Source organism: Meriones unguiculatus, chromosome 15 (genome assembly GCF_030254825.1).
Source record: "Meriones unguiculatus strain TT.TT164.6M chromosome 15, Bangor_MerUng_6.1, whole genome shotgun sequence".
Classification (NCBI taxonomy): domain Eukaryota; kingdom Metazoa; phylum Chordata; class Mammalia; order Rodentia; family Muridae; genus Meriones; species Meriones unguiculatus.
This window is the reverse complement of record NC_083362.1, coordinates 65127554-65153835: the sequence shown is the minus strand read 5'-3', so window position 1 is coordinate 65153835 and position 26282 is coordinate 65127554. Positions and strand designations below refer to the sequence as shown.

The 26282-nt window shown below is 42.8% G+C and overlaps 2 protein-coding genes and 1 pseudogene across 4 annotated transcripts in view; 1 reads left to right on the top strand and 2 right to left on the bottom strand.

The window, feature by feature from the left end:
• Nucleotides 1-19797, bottom strand: part of Acsl3 (acyl-CoA synthetase long chain family member 3) — a 50177-nt gene extending 30380 nt beyond the window's left edge. The window contains exon 1 of one of the 2 annotated variants that reach the window (XM_021638593.2): nucleotides 19658-19797. The gene's annotated coding sequence lies outside the window, so the exon portion shown is untranslated. Of the gene's footprint in view, nucleotides 1-14868; nucleotides 15003-19657 lie in introns of those variants that run through there. The other variant, XM_021638594.2, reaches the window with a different exon arrangement.
• LOC132648186 (U6 spliceosomal RNA) lies at nucleotides 9004-9103 on the top strand (annotated as a pseudogene).
• LOC110549412 (U3 small nucleolar RNA-associated protein 14 homolog B-like) lies at nucleotides 10576-19796 on the bottom strand. Of its 2 annotated transcripts, none has more exons than XM_021638592.2 (2): nucleotides 19658-19796; nucleotides 10576-13515 (listed from the first exon to the last, which is right to left on the bottom strand). In XM_021638592.2, exon 2 carries the CDS (start codon nucleotides 13452-13454, stop codon nucleotides 11112-11114), a length of 2343 nt encoding a protein of 780 aa, XP_021494267.1. In that variant the 5' UTR covers nucleotides 13455-13515; nucleotides 19658-19796; the 3' UTR covers nucleotides 10576-11111. The 2 variants fall into 2 exon arrangements, with proteins under 2 accessions (XP_021494267.1, XP_060224668.1); XM_060368685.1 differs by lacking the exon at nucleotides 19658-19796 and adding an exon at nucleotides 14869-14997.
• Nucleotides 19798-26282: the final 6485 nt, after the last annotated feature.

The window sequence follows — 26282 nt, the reverse complement described above, 5'->3', positions numbered from 1 at the left end:
ATGTGTGTGTATGTGTGTAACAGTTGAAGAAACTGAGTAGAGAAACATGGCAGGCATTTTAAGAGAAGGGTGAAAGTAATGTAAATGCAGTATTTACATATGAAATTCGCAGACCATTTACATTAAGAAGGGAGGGAGCCACCCAGTCAGTCTAATGTACAGAATGTACAGAATATGAAAGACAGCCAAACCTGCTATACACTGCTGGGGGTAAGCCAAGACTCTCCACTGAGCTTGGACTCTTCAACATTCCAGGCTGGTGTTTGTTTTGTTGTTGTCTGACAATCTATTATATTATGAAGTATTGTGAAGATCCGTCCAGAGAATATGGACTTTTGTCCTGGGTAGGGGTGGGGTGGCACTGAGCTTCTAAGCAAGGAAATGGTAGTATGAATACAAATGGTCTTGATATTCCAAGAACAGAGAACAAAAACTAGGTATATCCTAATAACTGCACAAAATGCTATTATCTAGAGTGGTAGTTTGGTTGAGAATGACCCATAGGCTTTTGTATTTGAATGCTTAATCAGCAGGTACTGGAACTGTTAGATTAGGGGGTACACCTTGTTGAAGGAAATGTGTCACTAGGAGTAGCTTTAGGTAGCCCACACCAGACCCAGTGTCTCTCTCTCTCTCTTCCTTTGCTGGCCTGAGGATCAGGGTGTATGTGGCTCTCAGCTGCTGCCCCAGAGACATAAGTGCTGCCATGATCCTGCCATGCTCCCTATCATAATGAAAATGACTAAATCTCTGAAACTATAAGCAAGGCCTCAATTAAGTTGCCTTGGTCATGGTGTCTCTTCTTTCACAGCAATAGCGCAGTGACTAGTGTATCTAGCTATTGTCTTTTAAACTTAATTTCACGTGTTTCATTCCATCATTAAAAAGCTAGGTTCTTCACTATCTCTGAGGCCTCCTCAGTCATCTGCATTCTACATAAACTGATGAATGATCCAAAACAAGAAAGTAGAGCCTTATGTATCACATGGCTACCTTTTTCCCATCTCCAATCTAGTACAAAGTGCTAAAATTAAGATGACAATTACCTTAACTTGCTAGTCAGGGTAGAATTTCCCAGGATGTAGAACCTTCACTACAGAAAGTGGAGAAAACCCAGGCAAGCAATGATGAGCTGGTTGTTTAAAATCACCTCCTGGAGTGGGCAAACTAACGGTAGCAGGAGCTCTACCACTAATTAAGTTTGGTCTTTTCTCAAAACAACTTTTGTACCTGATTTCACCCTGTTACCATTTATCTCGTGCACAAAACTTAAATGAGGATAAATGTGAAATGCAGTAAGTACAATATGGCTCTGAGAAAACACAAAGGCATCATAGAAAATGGCTAACAGAGAGTTGCATACAGTTTCATTTCTTGCAGTTAACAAACATAGGGACTCATTTTATTTAGATATGTCCCATGACCTACTGAGTACTATCACTGGCAGTATTACTTTTGGTTTTTTTTGGGACAGGGTTTCTCTGTATAACCTTGGCTGTCCTGGACTCGCTTGGTAGACCGGGATGGCCTTGACCTCACAGAGATATATCTGCCTCTGCTTCCCTGAGTGCTGGGATTACAGGCATGCAACACCACACCCAGCTGGCAATATTATTTTTATAACAGATTTGAAAAAGAGAAAAGAAAAACGTCAAAAGACGTGTTTCTTTTAAAACAATGGTAAAAAAGGACTTAGTTTAATAATGGCTCCCACTTACTCATCATGGAATATGGTAAGGTTACTAAATTCCTCAAGCTTCAGGTTCAACTATAAGGCTAAAAACACAATAGGAGCGAATAAAAGCATAGGACACTCCCTGTGTAATCTGCAAAATGCAATGCATCTGCTAACAGGACTTAAAAACTGCCATTTCAATATTCTTACTTTACCTTAAATATGTCTCATACCTTGCTCATTCTGAAAAACTGAAGTCTATTCAATTTTACTGTTTTGGTTTTTCAAGACAGAGTTTCTCTGCATAGCCCTGGCTATTCTGGAACTTGCTCTGTAAATCAAGCTGGCCTGAACTTGTGTTACTAGATGCCACCTCAATTGTCCTTTTCTTTCTCATTTACAGAAAGTGGAGAATTCTTATATCATGGCATCATTATGAGAATTAGGTCATTATTATATTTCAAGTCTGTTGCATATATCCCACAAGCTGATTTCAGCTAGGCTTTTCATCACTATCAATTTGTTTGCTTAAACCCTTAAGCTTTTGGGTTTATACAAGAAACTGAAGTCATGTGTCTATTCATGAAGTCCCTTAGGACATGAAATAACAGTAATCACCACAAGAAGTGAGAGCCAGAAGTGCAGTTCCTGCAGCAGCAATGACTTATTTTTTTTACAGCTGAGGCAAGGGTCCCACATACCAGCAAAGCACAGGTGGTCCAGAGCCTTAATGCCTAAAGGTGCCCCTTGACTGCCCATTTTCAGCAACAAATCTGATTTTTGTTTTCTAAAAATGTAATTTGCAAAAAAGAGGCTTAACTATCCTATTTTGAGCTCTCTCCAGGAACTTCTGTGAGACAATCACTCTAACTCAAGGCAATCCTCCTACCTCAGACTGTTAGGTGCATGGACTACAGATCAGTCCATATTCATCAGTTTCTGTAGAATGCTAATGACCAAGCCTAATTACATATATACTCAAATACTAGTAATCTTTCCTATGTCTAATACTGCATGCCAAAAGTTTAAACATCACTAGATTTTATAGCACATAACTATGAAAACTTGAAAGCTACTTTCTAGACTTCACTGCAATCCCACAGTAGAGAATTCACTTAGAGACAATTCAATACAAAGCTCTATCAATTCCTCTTACATACCCTCCTAGAAGATATTCCTTCAAGAAGTTTCCTTAGGGCCAAGGAAGATGTGGCAAAAGCCTCTAAAGTGCTGCAGTCCACTGTGTTGTCCTCAATGCTTCATGGAGTCACACACACACACACACACACACACACACACACCAGTAAACAACAACAAAAAATACTTATATTCAGTACAGGGTTCTAAATCACCTTTTTGAACTTGCTCGTCCCAAGAAAATCTATCCCCACTTTTCTATTTTACTTTTCCAAGCCACAATCCACACTTCATATTATATGCAAAGGATGCAGTTTGAAGTTTTCTCCATTTAAAGGTATAATTTTATATGAGAATTTGTTTGATTAAATGAGGGCATTGGGGAGGAATGTTATGAACGTGCCTAGCTACTGCTGTGTTACTCAAGTGTAAAAGCAGAGTGAATAGAGCTAGGTACTATATATCATCAATAGCAACTGTTTTGATTTTATGTGCCAACTAGTCAATAACTGAAAGCCATGTGTATTGAGACAAATGACTACAACTATATACACTTTGCAGAATACTTTGTATTTAGTCCAATCATTTTCTGAAGAGCCAGATACACAACATATATTTATATATAACATAACATAGCATAGCATAGCATAGCATAGCATAGCATAGCATAGCATAACACAACACAACACAACACAACACAACACAACATATATTTCCCCCGGGAAATCAGCTTCTAGATTACATGACAATCTAACTGCCTGTCTGTTAATAATTCTAAAGTCCTGGCAAGTAATACATTCAGTATCCCATTAAAGTGAATTGCCTAATTTTTAGATGAAGGCTGTTTTAAGCAATAATAATAATAATAATAATAACTTCACTTTTGATCTTTAATTTTCTTCTCTAGAAAAATAAGAAAAAGCTGGATAATGGTGGCACATCTTTATTCCCAGCACTTGTGGACACAGAGGCCAGCTCTCTGAGGTCAAGGCCAGCATGGACTAGAGTCAGTTCTAGGACAGACAAGATTCTAGAGACCTGTCTCAACAAAAAAAAAAGGGGGGGGGGAGGAACAGGGAGACAAAAAAAAAAAGAGAGGGAGGGAGAGAGAGGAAGGAGGGAGGGAAGGAGGGAGGAAGAAAAAATTAAAGAAAATCCAAAGGCCAGAGACAAAATACAAACATTCCAACTACAAAATGTTGGCAAAATACAACATAAAAAAGTATAGCAGGCATGTCCTTACAGAAGACAGCTGTTTAGATATGTTTAGTCTTTGAGTATATAAAGAAAATAAAAGTTTCTAATGACTGGTTTTGAGGTGATTTTAAACGTTTGTTCATTGTGAGCAAAGTAACAGCTCAAAGTTCATGTATTCCCAAACTAAACTTATGAGGTTCAAGGTCATCCTTGGTTAAAAGCCAGTCTGGCCTTGTACTCAACAACACACACATACACACATACATTAAAGAATTCCTCAAATCCAACACATGCCAATAATGGCAGCACTCAGGAGTCAATAGGATAGGCAGTGCATATTTAAGGGCAGCCTGCATTATATAACAGAATCTTGTCTCAAAAAAAAAAAAAAAAAGCAGCAGCAACAGCAGCTGAGTCACTACAAAAATTATAATGGACATAAATTGGAATGGCCAGGTTTGTGGCTCTACATTGCAGCCTTGGATTTTAAGCTCACCAACATTCACATACTACTCCACTCTCTTTATCCTTAGACTACTCTGCTCTACCTCCCAGATCTCTACCTGTAGCTCCAGCAGCCACCGCCTCCCCTAGGTCAGCCACCCCAGTATACTGCATTTTTGTGGCTTTTTTTCATGCCTTGAAAACAATATACAAACTAAACATCTTTAATGTATAAGAAGTGTTTAAAAGCCTAAGGCAACGATGTTCATGTCATGTCTAGTTTCAATGAATGATGAGTACAAATTCTACAACAGCCTAATATAGAAAGTTATGTAATATGATATGAAAATGACTCAGGAAAATACTAACAGTGACAACATAAAAAAATACTCTGCATACTATCCTCCATATCGGTAAGAATGACTCCATAAGTTTCCATTAAAATTATATAAACTTCAGACTATAGTAGCTCAGTGGCTGAATGCTGACATGAATGTTTGAGATTTTATTACAGAATAGCAAAAGAGAAAAAAAAAAGTCAAAAACACCTACAGGAACCAGGCAGAGTGGCAACCACTCACCAGGCTGTGGCAGGAGGGACCAAACTAGTTAAATAGTGAGATCCTGTCTCAAGCCACATGAAATACTAACATTAATTTAGCCAGGTTCATTTTTGGTTTTCTGTTAACTAAAACTTCCTGCTTCACTTTAGAAAAAATGCAGCAACATCCTTCTGCCTCCAACCCAGAGATCAAATCAACAGGAACAAGAGGAATTTCTAATCTTATGTTTAGTTTTATGGTAACAAAGCCTGCATCATGGTAATATAGTCTGAACAAAAGCAAAATATGAAAATAAAATAAAAACAAATAACAAACCTTGTGCTTGAGAAAGGGACATTTTGTAATTTAGCCAATAATATTACTGAATATCTTTCAACAAAGAAACATCAATGCAGATAATTAAAATTTGATATATGCAAACCTGGGGTGGGAAGTGGGGAAAGAAAAAGGAAGGAAGGAAACTGGCCCATATGTCATATGCCTATGAAATTTTAGAACTAAGATAACTTTTAAAGGGAAAATTAGTATCTATGTAATTAGTACTCATAAGCAAAACAAATGGCAATACAGACATTTCTCATCCAAAAAATACAATATTCAAATGTTTTGCTTTTTATCTCAATAGGAAAGTTCAGATTTACATAATGAGCACAGAGTATTAAACAGACTTGCCCATCTGAGCTGTCACCTGCTTAACCTTTCAAATTCCAAGGAAAACCACAATCCTGACCTTCAGAAAGAGAAGACTCTTAATAGGCTGGACATGGATGCTGACGCCTGTTTAGGTCAGGAAGCACTTCCCTCAGGCCTTAGAAATGCTTAGGACAGAAATGAGGTAGCGGGTAACAGTACTTAACACCAAGTACCTAGCAACCCAGGTTTTATTTTGGAGACTTGCAGAGAGGAATAAAGAACCAACACTCAAAAGCTGTCCTGTGACTTCCACAAAACTGTAATGGCATGCACCCGCATGCACACATACCCACACACATACACACACACATAATAAAAGACCTTAATGCTTTTGTATTACTTTCAGCATAGAAATATGGTTTTAATTGAACAGAAATGCTTCCCGCAGTCCAATTCAAGCAGTTCTAGTCTATCCTTCTCTGACTTCATGTATACCTGCATTTTCTGTTAGCTATCAGGCATTTCTACTGGCCTGCCTACAGGGGCCTAGTGACAGCAGGACAGTCATCACTAGCTGCCAAGATGTGACACATTTCCACTGTCTCCACAAGCCTCCAAGAGTCCTATGTCCTGTGTGCATGCAGTATACCCACTTAGAGAAGCCTCTGCATAGGCCCCACCAATAAGCCTCCCGCATGAGCTCTGTGGCATAGGATGACTTTGTGGTCTCCACACTTGCATCATAACATTGTCTTGACCACCCCAATCCCTCAAGCCATTGTTGACCTGACTGCAGCCCAAATGCTCCCAGCTCAAATTCCGAACTGCCCCATGCAAGATCGCTCCATCACCACGGCACCTTTGTGTCCCTCATTAACAGTCCCCCTTCTACCACACCTTTCAGGGGATTCTTCCTCAATGCTTTCCTCTGCAGCTTTTCTACCCACTTCTACTGCCAGCACATTCTGGTGAGTAAACCTTATGATTTAACATCACCAGTATGTTAAAAGCACTACTTCATCCTTTTATTCATGAGTTTCAAAGAGCCATCTACTCATTTATTCTCATTTTGAGATTACAGACAAATATTGTTTACTTTTGTTTTCAAGACAAAGTTTCTCTGGGTATAGCCCTGGCTATCCTGGAACTCACCCTGTAAACCAAACTTCGCCTAGAACCCTGAGATCCACCTGCCTCTGCCTCCCAAGTGCTGAATTTAAAGGTGTGTACAACCAACAACCCAAGTCATACTTTTTAATCTCATACTTTTAAGGGAGGCTTAATGGCAGATAGGGTGTCAGATTATGGATAAGAATGGGTTACTTATTTGAGTAAATTGCTGGGGCATGGGGCATGGGGCATGGGGCATGGGGCATGGAGCATGGAGCATGGAGCATGCCCTTATAATCATTACAAAACTCTAGTACTTTTCCTTTAAGGCTCATTTTTCTCATCCTTATTTTAATTAGCCTTGCTTTATTCTCTGTGCTTCTAGTTTCCAAAATGTTCTTGTTATTTTGCATTTATGTATACCTTAGTTATTTCACAAAAAAAATAGGGAAAATTTACAAAGAAACACCCTTTCCCTTGAGTGTTTCTTCTTTGTATTACTAGTCATTTCACCAATTCTTTACATTGGTGCTTGCTTCCTGCAAGAATTTTCCTGAAGAGTATAGCACCCTTTTCCTACCAACTGTGGTCTTGATGGACAGAAACATGAGGCTGGAATTAGGGGTGCCTAGGTTTGAATCCTCTTATTTGGTGACTCTCCTTTAACAGCTTATGTAACTTTTCTGGGTCTTGGGTTTTTTTTGTTTTGCTTTTTGATTCTTCAGCTGAAAAAAAGCAGAAAAGACGATTTGTTGTAACATGAGCTACACTTGGCCACAAGTGAACAAAACTCGTCCAGAATGCCAACGGTCCAGGGCAGAGGGCAAGCAGGACTGTTTTAGATAAGAGGAAGGCAGCCAGTTTCTCAGGTGGTCTCGGTGAGATGATGTTCCAGGTCCACTGAAACTTACTGCAGACAGCAGCACGGTCCAACAAATTATACCAGTCCCAGCCTTCAGCATCCCTTACTTTTGCCCCTGCAGCCTAGTGGTACACAAGCTAATTTACTTGGACCTCTGCCTCATCTTTCTTCTCTTGTGCTTCAAGCCTTAGCATTCGCTGCTGCTACCACTTCACTCTCATGGCACAGGAGTTTCAAGGAAGATAGCATTAAGGCCAAGAGGGCCTCAGTTACTTTACTGACCAGTGGTGATAACAGAACCTATTGTTAACTGTTTGGGGATTTTAAGTTATATGTCTGCAGTATTGTCAATAAACATGAGCCACTTTGTTTTTTGAGAATACAGAAGTTTTTGTTTTTTACAAATGCTACTTCAAGAGAAGCATTATCTTGTGTATAGTTACATCATAAGGCCAAGAAAATATTTTAAAGCAAGAAAGTAATAATTTGCTAATGTTCAAGCATCTGTTGAAGCCTGGGCATGCTGCTCAGTGGAATACACAGCCCAGCCCTTGTGAGGTCCAGCTCTTGGGTAGGGGCTGCTGGAAGATATCACACACAATGGACAGGGCACCAGTCATAGATACTATAAGGATTTACAAATCCCACTATTGTTCTCCATTCTTCTGCTATGAATCCCAGTGTATGGACAGTTCCAACTCATGTCAACTCTTTATGAAGTATTTTAGCAACTGCTAGTGGTCTTTCCTCAAGAAGCCAATGCTGTGACTACACATCTACAGATTTTACTGGTTTCCAGAGGGCACATTAATGATTCATCTCTGAAATACTTAGCCCAAGAAACACAGAAAACGATAGCATGTATTCAATAATTGTATTTAGTTTTACTGTTTTTGTTTTTATTTACTTCCAAGAGTAAAACAAGAAACACTACAAAAAATACAATAAGGAATTTTATGTCTATGCTTCTGAAAAATAGGCTAGAAGTCCCAAAGAAAACCAAGGGGATATGAAATCTGACTAGGTGGATTTTCTATCTACTCAACAACCTGTAAATCACTAAGGAGCTATGCTGTCATCTAACCAGCCTTGTTCTTCAAATCTTTCAGTAGAATATAGGTAATGGATAAATAGTGATTATTTAAATCAGAACATCACTGAGTCAGATTTAACCAAGAGAGCACGTTGTTTGGAGAGGGTCATTTTTTTGGTTTGGAGAGGGTCATTTTGTTGTGTCTATATATACAAAATATTAAGGATAACACATGGATATCTATGAGTTCAAAGCTAGCCTGGTCTACATAGCAAGTCACAGGGCAACCAGTCTCAATATATATATATATATATATATATATATATATATATATATATATATTAAAATGATGCTTCCTTTGGCAGCACATATACTAAAATTGAAATGATACAGAGATTATCATGGCTCCTGCGCAAGGATGACAAATTTGTGACGCTTTCCATATTAAAAAAGTAGATATTAAAATGAAAGTGTCTTCTGGCTTTGAGTACATAAATGCAAGAACTAGTAAAATATGTCACACTCATGATGATGGCACAAGAATGAAGCACCACTTGGGAAGCAAGTTTGCAACTTTTATTAAGAGCATTGAACTTTTTCATAGCCTTTACCCAATGCTTTACTCCTAGGAATCTTTAATAAGTCATTTGTAACAGCCTTTCAAAAGTAAATAAGCAAATACATAGTAACTGGGAAATGTCAAATACACTATGACATGTCATTCACTAGATTATTATATAGACACTAAAAATATTTCAAGCATCTATTAACATGGTAATTGCTTGTGAACTATTGACAAGAAACAGCTGAATACTGAATTTACACAATGTAGTAGTTTTTCACTTGTTAGTAAACAGAAAACTTCAAAAGATCAGCAGAACTGGTTCAAAAGGATGCAGAATTAGTTCCCTGGACACAATCCCTTCTAGTGTCACTTGCCCTAACGGTCATCTGCTACCAAAGATTCACAGATGGATTCTCTGGAAGCCATATTCTTGATGAAGAAGTCTTGAGCACCAATTACTGCAAACATGGAGAGTCTATTCCCAGAGAGTCAGCTGTGTTCTAAACCCAGTTTTACCACTTCCTCACTCCCCAATCTAGCCATCACCTACCTAGAAGATCCCTCCTCTACCTTTAAGGTCCTTACTTGGAACTGGAGTTATGTAGACCTTTCTGGCCTTGAACTTAGAGCTATCCTTCTGCTCCCCAGAGCTGTGATTGCAGAGATGTCCCACCATACTCAGCCTAACTTCACTTTTAAAAAATATAGAATTTTCCAAACCTCAATTCCCCATTCCACGTCAATAAGCAGTACTCTTCCACTATCACTCCATCTTTCCAAGAATAAGTAAAAATAGAAAGCAAAATTTTCCCAGGTCCAAAACCCTGCTCTAGACTTCAAGGAATTCAATAAAACTCCATTTCTTCTTTATTCTCCATAGGGCTTGCTATCACCCAGCCCTCTTGCCCATGCTCACTCTAACTTCTATAGCTGAGGTCTTTAACTCTTCCAACAATACACCCTGCAAGCACACTGCCAACTTGGCACCCACAACTTTAACAACATAAATGTCATCACACCAATCCCTATCCACGTCTTAATTCCTCTACACTGCCAAAGGAAAGAAAGATAAAGAATAATTCCAAATTTCTCAGCAAAGAATTTAAAACCCTCTACAATTAACTTCCATACTCCGAGTTCTGTCACACTTTAAACTATTCATCTTCATCTACCCTCACTGTCCATATTCTCCAAGTCTTTAAAGTGTTCAATCTGCCATTAACTCTTCCTAGAATACTTTGGGTTTGTTTTGGTTTTTGAGCCAAGTTCTCATTCTGTAGCCTCAAATAAATGATCCTTTTGCCTCAGCCTCTCAAAATGCTGGATTAAATATGATAGCCACTACATCAAGATCTATTAACTTATTTTTTTTTCATTGTTGTGGGTTTTTTTGTTTTGTTTTGTTTTCAAAACAGGGTTTCTCTGTGTAGACTGTCCTGGACTCACTTTGTAGACCAGGCTGGCCTCAAACTCAGAGACCTGCCTGCCTCTGCCTCCCTGAATGCTGGGATTACAGGCACGAGCCACCCACCGTGCCTAGCTTATTAACTTTTTTAATATCTAAAGTAACTGAGCATTCTGTTGCCCATGCTTCCCCTGCCCAATCCCAGCCTGAATTTCTCTGTCCCTCTCTCTTAATCCCTCCCTAACCCTGCAATAGGTACTCTACCTTATGGTATTCATTTTTCCCATGAATGAATCATTTCTGAATGATATATCTCAAAATGGAATGTAATCTCTTTCCTAGATAAAAATGTCTTATTTTCTACAATGTGGCTTAACTACACACTGTTCTGTCAATTTAGAAAATGCCCCTGAAGAACTATGACAAAAACAACAGAGATATTAGAGTTTCTTAGTCCCAGGAACAAAGATAATAGTCCCCTGGCAGCTCAATCTGAACAGCTTTCCTTCAGCTGTTTTTGCTGCTTTCTGGAAAGCAGCTTCCGATTGCTCTCTAGGACAGAGAGGTCGGACTTTGAGGACGATCGGTGGCCCACATTTTCTGCTTTTAAGGGATTAATGATATGGCCTAGTTTGGTATCAACCTTGCAAAGTGTCAGCTTTTGGAAGGCCCTTTGGGTGTTCCATGTATACCCAATAGGGTTCTGGATAGTCCTTTCAAATTGCTGGTGGTGGGCAAATGGGTATGGAACAACTCGCACCTGATGGGCGGCTGCATGGATGTTGCGCTTCTCACTGATAATCACATTTGACAAATTCTTGTCTTTTCTTGGAGGACCTTCCCGAGCCTTCATAAGAAAACGGCGTCTTTTCTTGGCACTGGGCTTCCGGCCCATACCAACCCACTCACCCCATCCAGGCAATGCCAGGTCCAAGTCCTTTGGTTTACTGGCCTCTACAGCTTCCCTCTTCTCTTTTAAGAACTCTCGTATGACATCATCCCCAGCAAAAGCTTCCTTTACCATCTGCTTTTGGTCTGTCTCCACTTCATCTTCCAACTCCACCACTGTGGGCACTGCCAATGACTTCACAGAAGATCTAGTAGTTAGGAGATTCTGTAGATCAATCATTTGTTCCTTCTTTTTCTTCCTCCCAGAGGCATCACATTTACTATGTGGGTTCCTCTCCTTCCACTCTCCTTTTAACAGAGGTCTCAAAAGCCCCCTTTTTCGATAATGTCCCTCTTTGCCCAACTCTCCCTGTTCCAGAACATGTGCTCTCTCTAGCCTTTGAGGTACCAGGAACTCCTCTGGGGCAAGATCCTCTCTACGGATACAGACAGCAGTTCCCACAAAACTTATTTGTTCCCCCTCAGATTGATGGTTTTCCTTGTTGAGTTTCTGAAACAATACCCTTGACTCAGATAACAGCTCCGGGCTACTAGAGTCTTCAGTTTCTTGGTCATTCATTGGCTTGGCATTGTTGGGATCAACTCTTTCTTGAAAGGATCTTTCTTTCAACAAAAGCTCTTCTGCCACTGGTCTTTCATCTCCCTCACTTTCAGAAGACCCACAGGCCACCACTTCAGACTGCTGTTCAGGGTCTGTATTGATCTCACCCTTTTTTGCTTCGATGTTGCAACTCCTAAGCATCCAGGGATTTAGACTAGCTGCATCCATCTGTAGGCCGTTCATTCCATCATTAGAGACAGAGGTTACTCCCTCTTCTGTACATCCTTCCTCTTCCTCACCCTCTGAAACTACCTGGAGTTTCTGTGTCAGTTCTCTGTTCTTAGCCAATTGCTCTTGCATAGCCTGGCAAGCCTCCGGGTCATATCTAACCATAATTGCCTTTGACTTTGCCCATTTCCCATTACCCTGGTGCTTAAGGCTCATCCTCTCCATTATTCTGGCCATTTCTATTTTTTCCAGGTCTCGCAATGCAGCACTTGGGCAGTCCTTCCACAGCTGTTCAGCCTCTTTTAAGGCTTTCTTGGCCTTTCTTTTCTTTATAATTTTGTGATACTTTTTACTTTTGATTCTCTTCTCTCTTCGAGCTCTGGCCTCATAGTAGGACTGCAGAGCTCTAGTCCTCTGAAGCTCTGCTCGGCATATCTTGGCTTCTTTCAGGCTCATAGCTTTGATGGAGGCTTTTTCCACTGGAGTCAATAAAGGGTCTGTCACTGGCTGCTTGTTCTTATGAAGGAGGTTAAAAATGTCCTGCTCCAGGGGGGTTCTTGCTTTCCAGCCAGTGAATATGTGTTCAATGGGAGCAACAATTGGCAGCTCCTTCTCCATGGGAAAAACCAGCTGCTCTGCTTGCTGATTTTTCAGAATGACAGGATCCCACTTGGAAAGAATTTGTGAGGTTTTACTGAATGCTGCTTCCCTGAGGATCTGGTCAGCCTCTTCTTTGTTAAATGGTATCATCAAAGTCTTTGACTTGACTCTATGCAGTTGTTTTTTCACAGGAGCCAACGAAGACAATACGGTAGCAGACCCAAGCAAATCTGAAAGGACCAGCTTTTCACCTGATCCTTCAGTAGTCACATTGAACTCAGACACCATCAGACCAGCCTCAGATCTCTCTGCCAATTTCCACCTATTCTTTCCACCAAGGGAACAGACTGCTTCCAGAAGCTTTTGACATTTTCTTTCTCCATCACTGTCCCCCTCATCTTCACTTGTACTCAATGGGTAGTTGTTTGACAAATCCACTAGCTCTTCCTGCTGGCTCAAAGGCAGAAGGCCTTCGACATTCCTGGTCATGTTCATGGTAGCAGCCTGCTTTCTCTCACATGAAGAAGCATCTGGTCTCCTCTTTGGCTCCATCTATTTACTGCCCACTGTCTCTGACATAGATGTTTTCTGAGAATCTTATTTATTGAGATGTCTAAAGAAGAAAAGACCCATATAAATAGCCCAGTAATTTCCATGTAGTCAACACAATAAATTTACAAACCAGCTAGGATGAAGACATACAAAGCCAGCCTAGGCCGCATAAGTCTCAGTCTCTGTGTCTGTCTCTCATATATATATATATACACACACACACACACACACACACACACACACACGTATATATGTGTGTGTGTGTGTGTGTGTGTGTGTGTGTGTGTGTGTGTAGATACCTGAAAATTATGTCACAGGTAACAAAAATCTCAAGCTTAGGAAAAAGAAAGAAGAGGTGAAAAGAAAGAACCATGACTTTATGGCAAGAAATCAGATAGGAAACTAAGTCCAACAAGAAGGCCAAATGGGTTGTAGAAAATGCCACATCACCAGTCCTAGTAGCATCATGATAAACAAGTCAGGAGAAGCTTCTCAATACACTTCCTGTATATAACAAGAGAAAAGACCACCCCATCTTCTTCACTTGCTATACCCCAGGAAACTTTTATTCACCCAACAATTAATTTTGAGTTGATTCACTCATTAAAATTCATGCAGGTTCTTAACTGGCTCTGTCTGTCCAGCCTCTGCTCTATGCCTTCCCAAAGGATACACTCTAATCTCAGTCCTCAACAGCTGCACTTCAATGTTGGCTACTGATGTGCTCTTCCAAAATTTCACTGCCCCAACATCCACCTTGAGAACCCTCCTTAAACTCCCACTTACTTCCAATCCTGCTCTAGGCTCACTCCATTTATTTATCTGACCCTTCCCTGGCTAGTCTGACCAAATAGGCGCTCCCTGTCCTCTGTACATTTCACTTGGCCTTTACCACACCTTATATTACGTTCACAGAGCTTGAGAAAACTGAAGGATTCCTTCCAACCAATTCCCTTTAAAAGGTAAACTTTATATAAATTTGTTAACCCAGCAGATTCAGAACGGTTGTTTTTATTTCTTATAAAAAACAGAGACAGGAGAATAAGAAAAAAATAGAGAAAATAGGAAAAGAGTAAATTAAAACAGAGGAGAAAGGCAGAGAGACAAGGAAAGCAGCAAGCACAGCTGTGTCCCCCTAAACTACTATAGTTTACTTCCCTGGCCCACATAACTGTGAGGTAAAAATGTAAATTGTCAAGTTACAAAAATGAAATGGAAAGCTAAGAGATAGGCTCAGTGTTGAGTGCCTGTAATTCCAGAACCTGGGAGACTGAGACAGGGAATTTTAAGATCAAAGCCAGCATGGAGCTACATTTAGAAAAAAGAAAAAAGACTACCCCCCCACAAAAAAAAACTTTTTTTAGAAGGAAAACAAAAAGTCTGAGAAATAAGTGACCAGCCCCAACTTACATACCAAGTTTTATATACACAGATGGCAATGGTGCCTCCTTCACTCAGTGCTCAGGAGGCTAAAATAGAAGGATCTCAAGTTCAAGGCCAATCTGAGTCTCACAGCAAGTTCAAGGACAGCTTGGAGTAAAGTGAGACCCTGTTTCAAAAAGAAAAAAGAAATGCCACCTGAATTAGTATATGACATAAGAAATAAAAGTAGATGCCAGTTATCTGAAAGAGAATGCCACAATGACATCCTGCTTGCAATGCGCTACATGCAGAAATTTAATTTTCCCAAGAAAATTAAAGCATAAGTCCAAAATAACTGTTAACTAAAACTGAACAAAATCATGGGATGGGGTGAGATGGCTTGCCACCGAAGCCTGGTAAACTAAGTTCAATTCCTAGAACCCAGCAAGAGAGAACCAACTCCAAACCTGGCCTCTAACCTTCACATGTGTATTGAAATATAAACACAGGTGCACTCTCAGAGGCTGGAATGTATGCATAAACACATAGTCAAATATAAACACACTTAATTTTAAATTAATAGAACAAAATCTAATTCCTCAATTTATGGTTTTCTATATACATTAATATCTCAAGCTCTACTAAAAAAGAACAGTTCCAATACATAAAACACTTCCTTATGGTGTGACTGTTATAAAGAAGCTAATGGTACTTCAAGAGAAAAGCCAAAGCCAGCCAGTGGTGGTACACACCTTTAATCCCACTCCTCAGGGGGCAGAGGCAGGCAGAACTCTAATTTTAAGGCCAGCCTGATCTACAGTGCAAGTTCCAGGATAGCCAAGACTACAGAAAGACCCTGTCTAGAGAGAGAGACAGAGACAGAGACAGAGACACAGAGATACACTTATCTTAAAATCTCACGTCAGAAAACAAAAGGTTTTGTTATCAGCACCATTCAGTAAAGAAACTGAAACCCAGAAAAGTTAAATAAGCTGTCAAAGGACACTCACCAATTAAGTAAGAGGATTCAAACCCAGGCACCCTGAATTCCAGCCTCATGTTTCTGTCCAGCAGACCAGTTGGTAGGAAAGGGGTTTTATACTTTACAGGAAAGTTCTTGCAGGAAGCAAGCACTAATGCAAAGAATTGGCAAAATGGCTAGTAATACAAAGAAACACTCAAGGGAAAGGGTGTTTCTTTGTGAATTTTCCCTACAGTCTTTTGTGAAATTACTAAGGTATACACAAATGCAAAATGACAAGAATATTTTGAAAACTAGAAGCACAGAGGGTAAAACAAGATGAGAAAAATGATGAGAAAAATGAGCCTTAAAGAAAAAGTATCTACCAGAGTTTTGTACTGATTATAAGGGCATGCTCCATGCCCCTGCAGCTTACTCAAATAAGTAACCCTTTCTTATCCATAATCCAACACTCTCCACCAAGCCTCCTTTCAACAGGAATGGTGGGTACAAGCCTTTAATCCCAGCACTTGGGAGGCAGAGGCAGGAGGATCTCTATGAGCTGGAGTAGGACCAGCCTGGAGGACAGCCAGGACTACATAGGGAGACCCTGTCTCAAAACAAACAAACAAACATCTTCTGGGAAACACTTCCTATCTACAAGTCTCCATTTCTTCACTGGCTCCACCCACCCTACCTCACAGGCAAGAGTCACCAAGGACTTCCCACAGGAGCCCTCCACAGCACTGACTGCCTCCCCTGCAGTGACTCCTTCTGGCTATCTTCTCACTGACCTGAGATGGCTAATTCTGACTATCAACTTCACTGGATTAATAAATGCCTAGGAGATTAGTAAAGCATACCTCTGGTCAGTAAAGAGGGTCTGTGGCAGCATTTCCAGAGACAACTAGAGCACAGATATCGCCTAATTCATGTATTAACCCATTGATGGACTCATAGCATACCATCACTGGGAGATGGAGTCTTTAGAGGAAGTATATCACTTTGGGGATATTCTTAGGATTTTATCTTGCCCTAAAACCTCCTTATTCCCATTTCTCTACTCCCTGACCACCTTGATATGAAAGGCTCCTTCAACAAGCGCTCTCCCCCACTAAAACACCCTGGAAACGATGAGCCAAAAGAAACCTTTCCTTCTTTCTTTGATCAGATATTCTTGTTGCTGAGATATTTTGCTGAAACAATACTGAGGTTTATGCCACTCTTCTTACGTCTTCTGCATTCTGCCTCTTCTCCTCAGTCCTGCCAACAGCCTCTCTCTGCTCTCATTCCATGACCCTCCGTAGGCAGCCTGACATGCATATTGTTTCAGATACTACATACAGGGAAGGCCCCAAAAATGGCACACATCTACTCTACTTCTGAACAGTAAACCAGTACACTAAAGAGAAGGCAACTCCCACGGAACACTTCTAAACCCAGAGACATGGTCTCCCACATTCAAAACCTACTTCTCTCCCAATGAGCCTTGCTGAGAGAATAGTGCATGCATGCAATGTCCTTCACTCGTTCATGTACCTGAGTCTGAAACAATGCCTTCTCCTCTCAGCTCAAGTATTTATCACCATGCCATGACAGCCTCCCATCTTACACCTTCCTGAAATCTCTGCTCACATGAACCTCTTTAAAGGCTCAGCTAATCTAACATATTACACTCTATGAAAAAACAAGTATTGATATTTGGTGGGGGAGGGTGTTCATTTTTTTAGACAGATTATATGGTTTTGGATATCCTAGAACTATGTAAACCACGCTGGCCTCAAACTCAAAAACTTGCTTGTCTCTACCTAAGTAGTGGGATAAAAGGTGTGTGCCACCAAACCCAGCTGAAAGTTTTATGTTAAATTACTTGATAAAATAAAAACTACAGTGAGTACTTTTGAAAATTATGCTATCAAAAAATGTAAAAGCCTTGTCACTTTAGTCACTTGGGGGGGGGCGGGACGCTGATTTCTAAATCACACCTTCAAATCCACAGCTCATATAAAGGATTCTTGCTTCTGAACTATTCATCCGGAGAAAATCCAAGTGCTACAGGAATATTTAAACTTTAAGCACCCTAAAGGCAGACAGAATGAATGCGTGGAAATATTCCCTACCTCATTCAGACATCTTGCAACATGAACTAAAATGATAGCCTGGTGGAGGAAGATATTGAAATAAAAAGAATTATAGTTGCTCAAAAAAAGTTCTGACACTCGTGTTCTATGGACATTTAATTACAGTCTCAGAACACAAAATCGGAAATCTAAATTGCGATCATTCTAAGTCTTCACTTAGTACCTCACCTTTACTGCATGTAACACAGTTTGCAATCACTCACTTATCTACAAGATCACTGGCTTGGAATCTAATTCCTGCCTGAGGACATGGGGAAACATCAATTCTGTCCCCAGCACCTGACAAGGTGTCTGACTAACAGAAAGGGAAGGCTCTTGGTCAACAATTAACTGCATCAGGAATGAGCTAGTGCTATTCCCCCTCATGATGTCCTTCAATTTGCCCTTCTTTCTTTGCCTTCTTCAAGGAGGACATCTTGGACTCAACAGAATACTTGTGCTTTTAAGTAATTCGGCCCAAATGTCCTATAAATACAGTAACTGAGCTACAAAGACGCTAGGTGACCATCTCCTATGGCCAAAAACTGCAATCGAGGCACTTTATGACAGATCAAAGAATAGTTCAAGAAAATACAATCAGCCTTCAAGCCTCCACGTGAGGACTGCACAGAAAGACATCAGGAAAACAAAAAAAGAAAGCCTGGGCAACTGACTCCAAAGTCCCAACACTTCCTCCCTGCAATAAGCTCATGCGAATTTAGGGGCATCTCGGCAGCACCCTTCAACAACTCTCTGAAAGCAACGTGGACACGCAAAACGGGCTACAACAAACAGGAAAAACGCCATACTACACCTCTGCACAGACCCAAAGCCACGGTGGAAACTATTCCAACAGTAAATAAAGGACTGCATGCCACTCTCAGGTCTAAGTGGTCTGGCTTCAGACGGGCCTTCCCGGGGCTCCAGCTTCTCCTACCAGCAGGTATGGAGTCAACGTGTCCACAGTGCGGGTTCTTTCGAACCTGCACCCCGTCCTGGTTGGACTGACAATGCAAACATAGCTATGCATAAAGTTCTCGGTGTGCAGCGTTCCATAAAAGCTCAGAGAGTGCCGGCTCTGCCAGTTATCCGGTCAGTTCTCACCGAGCCCGACCCCTCTCTGGTTTCTAGGATTCCCAAAACCTGTCCCGCCCTTTCTATTGCGGAGGTGGGGGTTCTACAACAGGTCCAGGGGATCGGAGCGCCTGTTCTAGAACCGGAACCGACAATGAATGCAGTTGGGGTCTTGACCCGTGAAATCCCTTCACTCGATCCACCCCTGACCCCCGGGGGGCTGCCGGTGTGTGCACCTCCCGACGGCCTCGCGTGGAGACTGAAACGCACCGAGGTCCCCCCACACACACACACGCGCGGCAGCCCCGGCGCGCCGCACGGGCAGCTCTCCGCCCCACGCCCGCAGCAAGCCCCCAGCCCGGCTTTCGGGGAAACCGCCGGGCTCCGGTGATCCTCCCCCGGACGCCGCGCGGTCGCGTGGAGCGGGACGCCCCCACCCCCGCGCCCGAGCTCGCCGCGGAGGCCGCGGTGCAGCCCTCCTCGCCGCCGGCGGTTTCCCCGAACCCGCGAGGACGCCCCCCTCGCCGCTCCCCCTCCCCCGAGCCCCGCCGCGGCCCGGGCGTCCCCCGCTCGGGCCCCGGCGGGCCGCATGCACGCCCAAGGGTGGGGCTGTGGGGAGGCGGGGGAGGCCTCGCCGCCATCCCGCGACCCTCGGTCTCCTCACAACGGGCGCTGCGCACACTCACCGCGGTCCCCGCGGGCTCCGACCCACGCAGGCCTGGCGGCTCCCGGGAGCCGTTCCCGCCCAGAGCCACCTCCTCAGGACCCCGACGCGGCCCGCGGCCGCCCTGAGAGAAGAGGGACGACCGCCCGCCGCCGGCTCTGCCCTCCCGCTCTGCCGCCGCCGCCTCCTCGTCCCAGCCCGCGGCCGCGGTCACAACCGCAGCGACGCTCCCCAGGCGCCGGCTGAGCAGCGTCTGTTGAGCCGCAGTCCGGGACGCGCAGCCCCAGCCGGCTGCGCTCGTTGCATATGCAAATAGGACGCCGCCCATTGGCCCGCGGGCGGTGGCGCGTACGGGGCGCAGCCTATCAAATGCGGGCCGGGGGAGAGCGGCGCTGGCGGCGGGGGCGGGGCGGGGTTACTAGGGGTCAGTCTGCGGAGCCGCCGCCGGCTGGACCGGCCTGGGGCCCGCGGAGGGCGGGGACGAAGCCCCCGGGGAGGGGAGCGGCGGCCCCGAGCGGCTGCCGTCCCTGCTGCGGAGCGGAGCTGGGCTGGTGGGCGGCGCGCGGGAGGATGCCCCGCACTGCACGGAGCCGCCGACCAAACCCGCCTTCTCTGCCGCGATGCACGGATTTCCACCCAGAGCAAAGACATAGCAGTAGGCTCGTTTGTCCCTTTCTCGTTTTGCTCTGGGTTGGATTCGTTGTCCTGGTTTGGAACGCGAATCTCTAGCAAATCTTGCAAGGAAAATAAAAACTGACGTTTGGAAATGCCTGCGGAGGGGAGAGGCTCCAGCTGAAAGCACGCCCTGTGGTTTTTTTTGTTTTGTTTTGCTTTGTTTTGTTTTGTTTTGTTTTGTTTTCTGTCTTGCAAGGGCTTCATTTAACGCATCGTGCATCCGGTTCACGTCCAAATCTTCGCATGCCGCAAGTTTCTTGTTCTCAAAGGGTGAAAGTTTACTCAAAATTATTGTTTGTGAACGGTAAACGTGTGTGTGTTTGGTTTGCCATTGTACATCTTCTTGGACACTACACCAGGGTACCGGCGTTTATTTTACGACTGCCTCCCACCGTGCACACACACACATAGCAAAACACAAATGATAAAACGGCCACCCCCGTGTGATATTAGAGGACTGTTCGTAGCCGGGTTTGGGTTTTTTGTTTTGGTTTTCTTTTTTTTTTTTTTTTTTTTCCTCAACCCAACCTATTATTTAGTCTGTGAACTCTAAGTGGGTGAAAGGTTGAGTTGCTGAGCTAGCCTCAAGCGAAGGCAAAGGCTCACTTCCCAGGACAATCTTGTAAGAAGTCTGGAAGCTGCCAGGACTTGAACGAGGTGGAGCCCTGATGCACCTTCTACAAAGAGAGCTCTCACTCACCTAGGGCCCCTGGCCAATCTAACTGCCAGGAAGAACAGACAGTCTTTGACTCAAGCAACCTGTTCCTACTAGGATTTTTTTTTTTTTTTTTGAGGCTCTTAATCTCTCCAGGGAAACCCTGCCAATAAATGGAAAGCAGAATTTCTGCTCTACAGAGGGGTGTATACCTTAGAAGTGGCCATTCCAGAACCACAAACCTCAGGAAGAACTAAGCCACTTCAAGACAAGAAAACCTTCTTCCCTCATTATTAAACAGGTGTAGAATTCCAGGGGCGGCTTTCTTCCTTATCTGTTTACAGTTTACATAATATGTTATGGATGAGTATTTACATTTAAAAGAAAATGCTCTTGAAATTCAAATGCTGAGCTCAAATACTGTTTGCCGTTTGATACCAACCAAACAGAAATTACTGTATTTCTTTTCACTAGGCTTCCATGTACGGTTGCTTACTTTCTTTGTGGGAGAGTGGGAGGCAGGATCTCCTTGTTTGGCTCTGGCAGGCCTGGAATTTTACTATGCAGACCCAGAGGGAGCCTAGAATTCATGATGATCCGGGTGATTTGGGGCTTACTAGTGTGATCTTACTAGTGTGATAGGCTTTATGTGCTATCAGGGCCTAACACTATGCCTGCAGGCTAACCTTGAACTCCAGGCAATCTTCCTGCTTCACCAAGGTTGTTTGTTGTTTGTTTGTTTGTTTGTTTGTTTGTTTTGAAAATGGCAGGCTGTGATGACATACAACTTTAATCTCAGTACCTGGAAGGCAGAGGCAGGTAGATCTCTGAATCTGAGGCCTGACTAGTCGACTTAACAAGGTCCAGGCCAGCCAGAAGATCTTTGTTGAAACCCTGCCTCAAGAAATAAATGAAGGAATTGAATGACTGCACAGATAAAACAAAGGCTGGCAAGGTGGCTTAAGACTAAGCTTGGAGACTCATATTGTGGAAGAAGAAAATTGGCGCTCAGATGTGTCCTTTGACCTCTCCTGAAGCACCACAGGATGCAGGTATGCAGGATGCAGGGCATGGTGATCCCAGCACCAGCGACCAGGCGGGAGAGCTGCCGGCAGTGACACCACCGTGGGCCACATAGTGAACCGCAGGCCAGAGTGAAACTCCGCCGCAGAATAACAGTCGATAAATAAGTAAATAAATAACAGCAATACGTGCAAAATCGCTTTTCTCTTAGAAAGATTTTCAGCCTGCGGTCAGAGCTTTGAGGGGTATTGAATTTTGGTTACATTTTCCCTCTTTTTGTAAAACTTCAAATCAGAAACTGCTAAGGGTCCTGAATAGGAATAAGGCAATCTTTTTCATATTTTGATAGGTTTCCAACTTACAGAGACATTAAGAGGAATTGTCCATAGTTGACATAATCATGTGATGGTCTGTTTCCTGTGAAGGGTCATAGACAGGTTCTGTGACTTTTTCACAAAAACTACGCTTACCATTATGAAACAACAGCAGGACCAGCTGATATATATTTTTTTTACTGGAATGTTTTTGTTGTTTGACTTCCAGTGGATTGGAGGGTGTGAACAGAGCACATGATACTGCTTGAATTAAGAAGGCTGTGACTCCAAGGAGGAGAATGATCAACAAAAAAGCAACTTTAAAATGTAGCTTACATTTAAAGTGCCTGGTGGCACAAGCCTTTAATCCCACACTTGGAGGCAGAGGCAGGTCGAGGCCAGCCTAGTCTATATAGCAAGTTCTAGGACAGCCAGGGTTTTGTGTAGTAAGACCCTGTCTCAAAAGACAGAGAAAAAAAAAAGTAAGAAAGACTTATTGTCTCACAAAAAGAAACCTAAGAGACCTCAAAAGGCAGGGCAAGGGCAAATACAGGCAAACAATTCCAGCACTTGGGATTCAGAGACAGGCGGTCCTGCTCTAAATTCAAGTCAGCTTGCTCCACATACAAGACCATCCTGGGTGGCTCTAACTGTCACCTTGACACAACCTAGAGTCACCTGAGAGAATCTCAATTGAAAAACTGCCTCTACCTGTGAACATACCTGTGGGGGACTGTTTGGTTGTTAGCTGCTAAAGCAGGGCTCAACCCACTGTGGACAGCCCCAACCCTAGGCCGGTGGTCCTGACTTGTATAAGAAAGCTACCTGGACAGGCACGGTGACACACGCCTGTATCCCTAGGACTCAGGGAGGCAGAGGCAGCCTGATCTACAAAGCAAGTCCAGGACAGGCAAGGCTACACAGAGAAACCCTACCTCAGAAAACCAAAAGAAAGAAAGAAAAAAGAAGGAAGGAAGGAAGGAAAGAAGGAAGGAGGGAGGGAGGGAGGGAGGAAAAGAAAGAAAGAAAGAAAGAAAGAAAGAAAGAAAGAAAGAAAGAAAGAAAGAAAGAAAGAAAGAAGACAGCTAGCTGAGCATGACCCAGCGTGTGAGCCAGCTAGCAAACATTCCCCCATGATCCACGCTGTATTTCTTGGCTGTGAAATGAGTTCCTTGGTTGGAGGTAATGCTGTGTGCTATAGCCAGCAGTCTTGCCTTCAGCTTCTTGCCTTGGCTATCACCAACGATGAACTGCACCTTGGAGTTGTCACAGATCCTGTGTGTCACTTACAACCTGGATGTTTCCTAGATTCTCTGTAATTTTTTAATCTACAGTTTGTTTCATATAAGTAAGGAACCCAACATCCAGGCAGTTATAGTAAACAGCTCCAAACTAGCTGAGTTTCTTATTAAAGATCTTCTGAGATGTGGGCGTGGCACTACACACCTGTAATTCTAGCACTTGAGAGGCAGAAGGAGGAAGACTACGAGTTCACAGTCAGCCTTGGCTACCCAGCAAGTTAGAGGCCAGCCTGAAGTACAATAGACCCTATCTCAAAAAATAATCTTCTCTAGGGGGGATTTAATGTATTTGATTAAAGAAGGGAAAACAGGAACATAGCCAATTAACTCTGACTTCCTGAAACTAAGTTTAAAAATAATAGTGGCATAAGGGGGTTGGGAGAATCCACAAAAAGGAGTCCGATTCATAACTCATGACCAATGTGGTGACTCCACAAGAACCATCAGAAACATAAGCTGCATCTTCCTTCCTGTTTTGTTTGGTTTTTCCATTTTCAGGGTGCAACTCTCAGAGTCCAAGTTATAACGTAGCTTCTGGAGTGTCAGCCAATACATCTGCATCAGGGAATAAAAAAAAGGATAGAAGTATACAAAAGGAATTTGGTGTCTAATAGATTCCTTAGGGGATTTTTCTCCCCGGGCTTTACCCTAGGTCCCATTGCCTAGAATGCCATCGCAGCTAGCAAAACTGGGAAACACAAACAGACAATGCCAATGCAAATGAAAAGCAAGGTCTGTTCCTAGCCATGAAGGGGAAGGTATCCACAGAGCAAGCGAGTCTCTGCTGACTTCTGAAACGCTTAGTCTGGAGATAGTCATGTACTTCATTCAGACTAGTAGTTTTGTTTCTTCCTTTGATTTAGAGATTGTGACAGTAGATAACGACTTTTCCGCATTTTTCTAACGAAAAGCTCTTACACAATTTTACGTGTTGTGACCAAGACACCTGACAAGAAGCAACGTCAGGCTTACAACTCCAGAGGATGCAGTTCCTCAAAGCATGGACTCACAGATGACACAGGGACAGGATTTGGTCCTTATACTTACAAAGCCAGAGAGCAGAGAGAAACAAATCCAGGTGGTTCTGCTTGCTTTCTCCATTTTACTCAGCCCAGAAGGCAAGGAATGGTGTCAGCCATATTTAACTTAATGTAGAAGTTCCCTCCCAGATTAGCAAAAAAAAAAAAAAATTGTCTCCAAGACGATCCTAGATCCTATCAGGCTTACAATCTAATAAAAACCATCACACTGGGCCAGGCAGTCGCGACATACACCTTTAATCCTAGCATTCAAGGCAAAGGCCAGTGGATCTTTGTGAGTAGGAGACCAGTCTGGTCTACAGAGTAAGTTCCAGGATAGCCAAGATACACAAAAAACCCTTTCTTGAAAACCAAAAAAAGAAAAAAGAAAAAGAACAAAGAAAAGGAAAAAAAAAAAAAGATAAGTAAATAAGGACTGAGGTTAACTTGCCTTGTATGCACAAAATTCTGGGTCTAATCACCAGCACCTCATAAACCAGGTGTGGTGGTGTCACACCTGACTTCCCAGCATTCACGAGATTCAAGAAAAAATATCAAAATCAAGAATGTTGAGTGATTTTTAAGGCCAGCCTGGGGTACAGGAGGCCCTGTCACAGAAAAATATGCAAATAGTAATAGATTTCAGCATTTAAGATAACAAACTTGAATGTGCCAAGTGAAACCTTCCTTCAGAGAAAAAAAAAGGACTTCCTTCCTCCATGCTGTTGTTCATGTTGTTGACTCTGGGTTAGGCCTCTTTAGGCCGAAGGGAAGAGAAATGCAGAACTACACTTGCTACAGCAAGTGGAATTTATTAGCTTATAAAATTAAAGGCCCCAGGAGTATATCTGCCCTCAGAGTCATCTTGATAAAGGTATCAAAAGCCAGGTGTGGCAGCACCTATGATTCCAGCACTAGGAAGGTGCAGGTAGGAGGATCAGGAGTTCCTCTGCTGTATGAGCTCCAGGACAGCTCAATAACAACGCATCCAAAACAAATGAACAAATAAAAGAGACGAAAGACTGCTGTCATCAATGCACAAGCCCTCATGCTGTTTTTTGCTCCACTTGCAGGTTCCCAGGACCAAAAGAGGGCAAGAGGCCCCTCCTGTCTCCCATGCCACAGAACTTTGAGTCTCTGCCCGGAAATCTAACTTGATTTTAGGGGCTTCTGTGTCTCTCATTACCCAGCCTGTCTGTCTATCTAGGGCTGACTCAAAACTCCACGTTGGCTCCTAGGATGGAGTTCTGCAATTAAATAATGAAGGAATATGTTTGGGGAGATAATTAAAATTTGCTACAAGAAACTTAAGAGTGTGCTCTTAGCAAAAAGGTGAGAAGAAGACAAAAATATCAGATGCTTTCACCATGAGCTTGCATAGTGTATCCTGGAAAATGCTCAGTTATTTTTCTCCCTGGCTCTACAACGAACTGTTTGAGATCCAGAATCACGTTGCCTTTGTTTTCTAATCCCCAGGTCTACCCAAGGGGCTGTCGGTACAATGTCAACATCCAGTACATGGCTAATGAACTCAACTACAAATACCAAACATACATGCTTGTACTTGGAGGAGCACCACAGACTGATGTTAAGATGGCTGTCTCACATTTAAACACGTTTCCTAGTAAACTGTTAATTCAGTGCTTAATGGGAAGGCAGT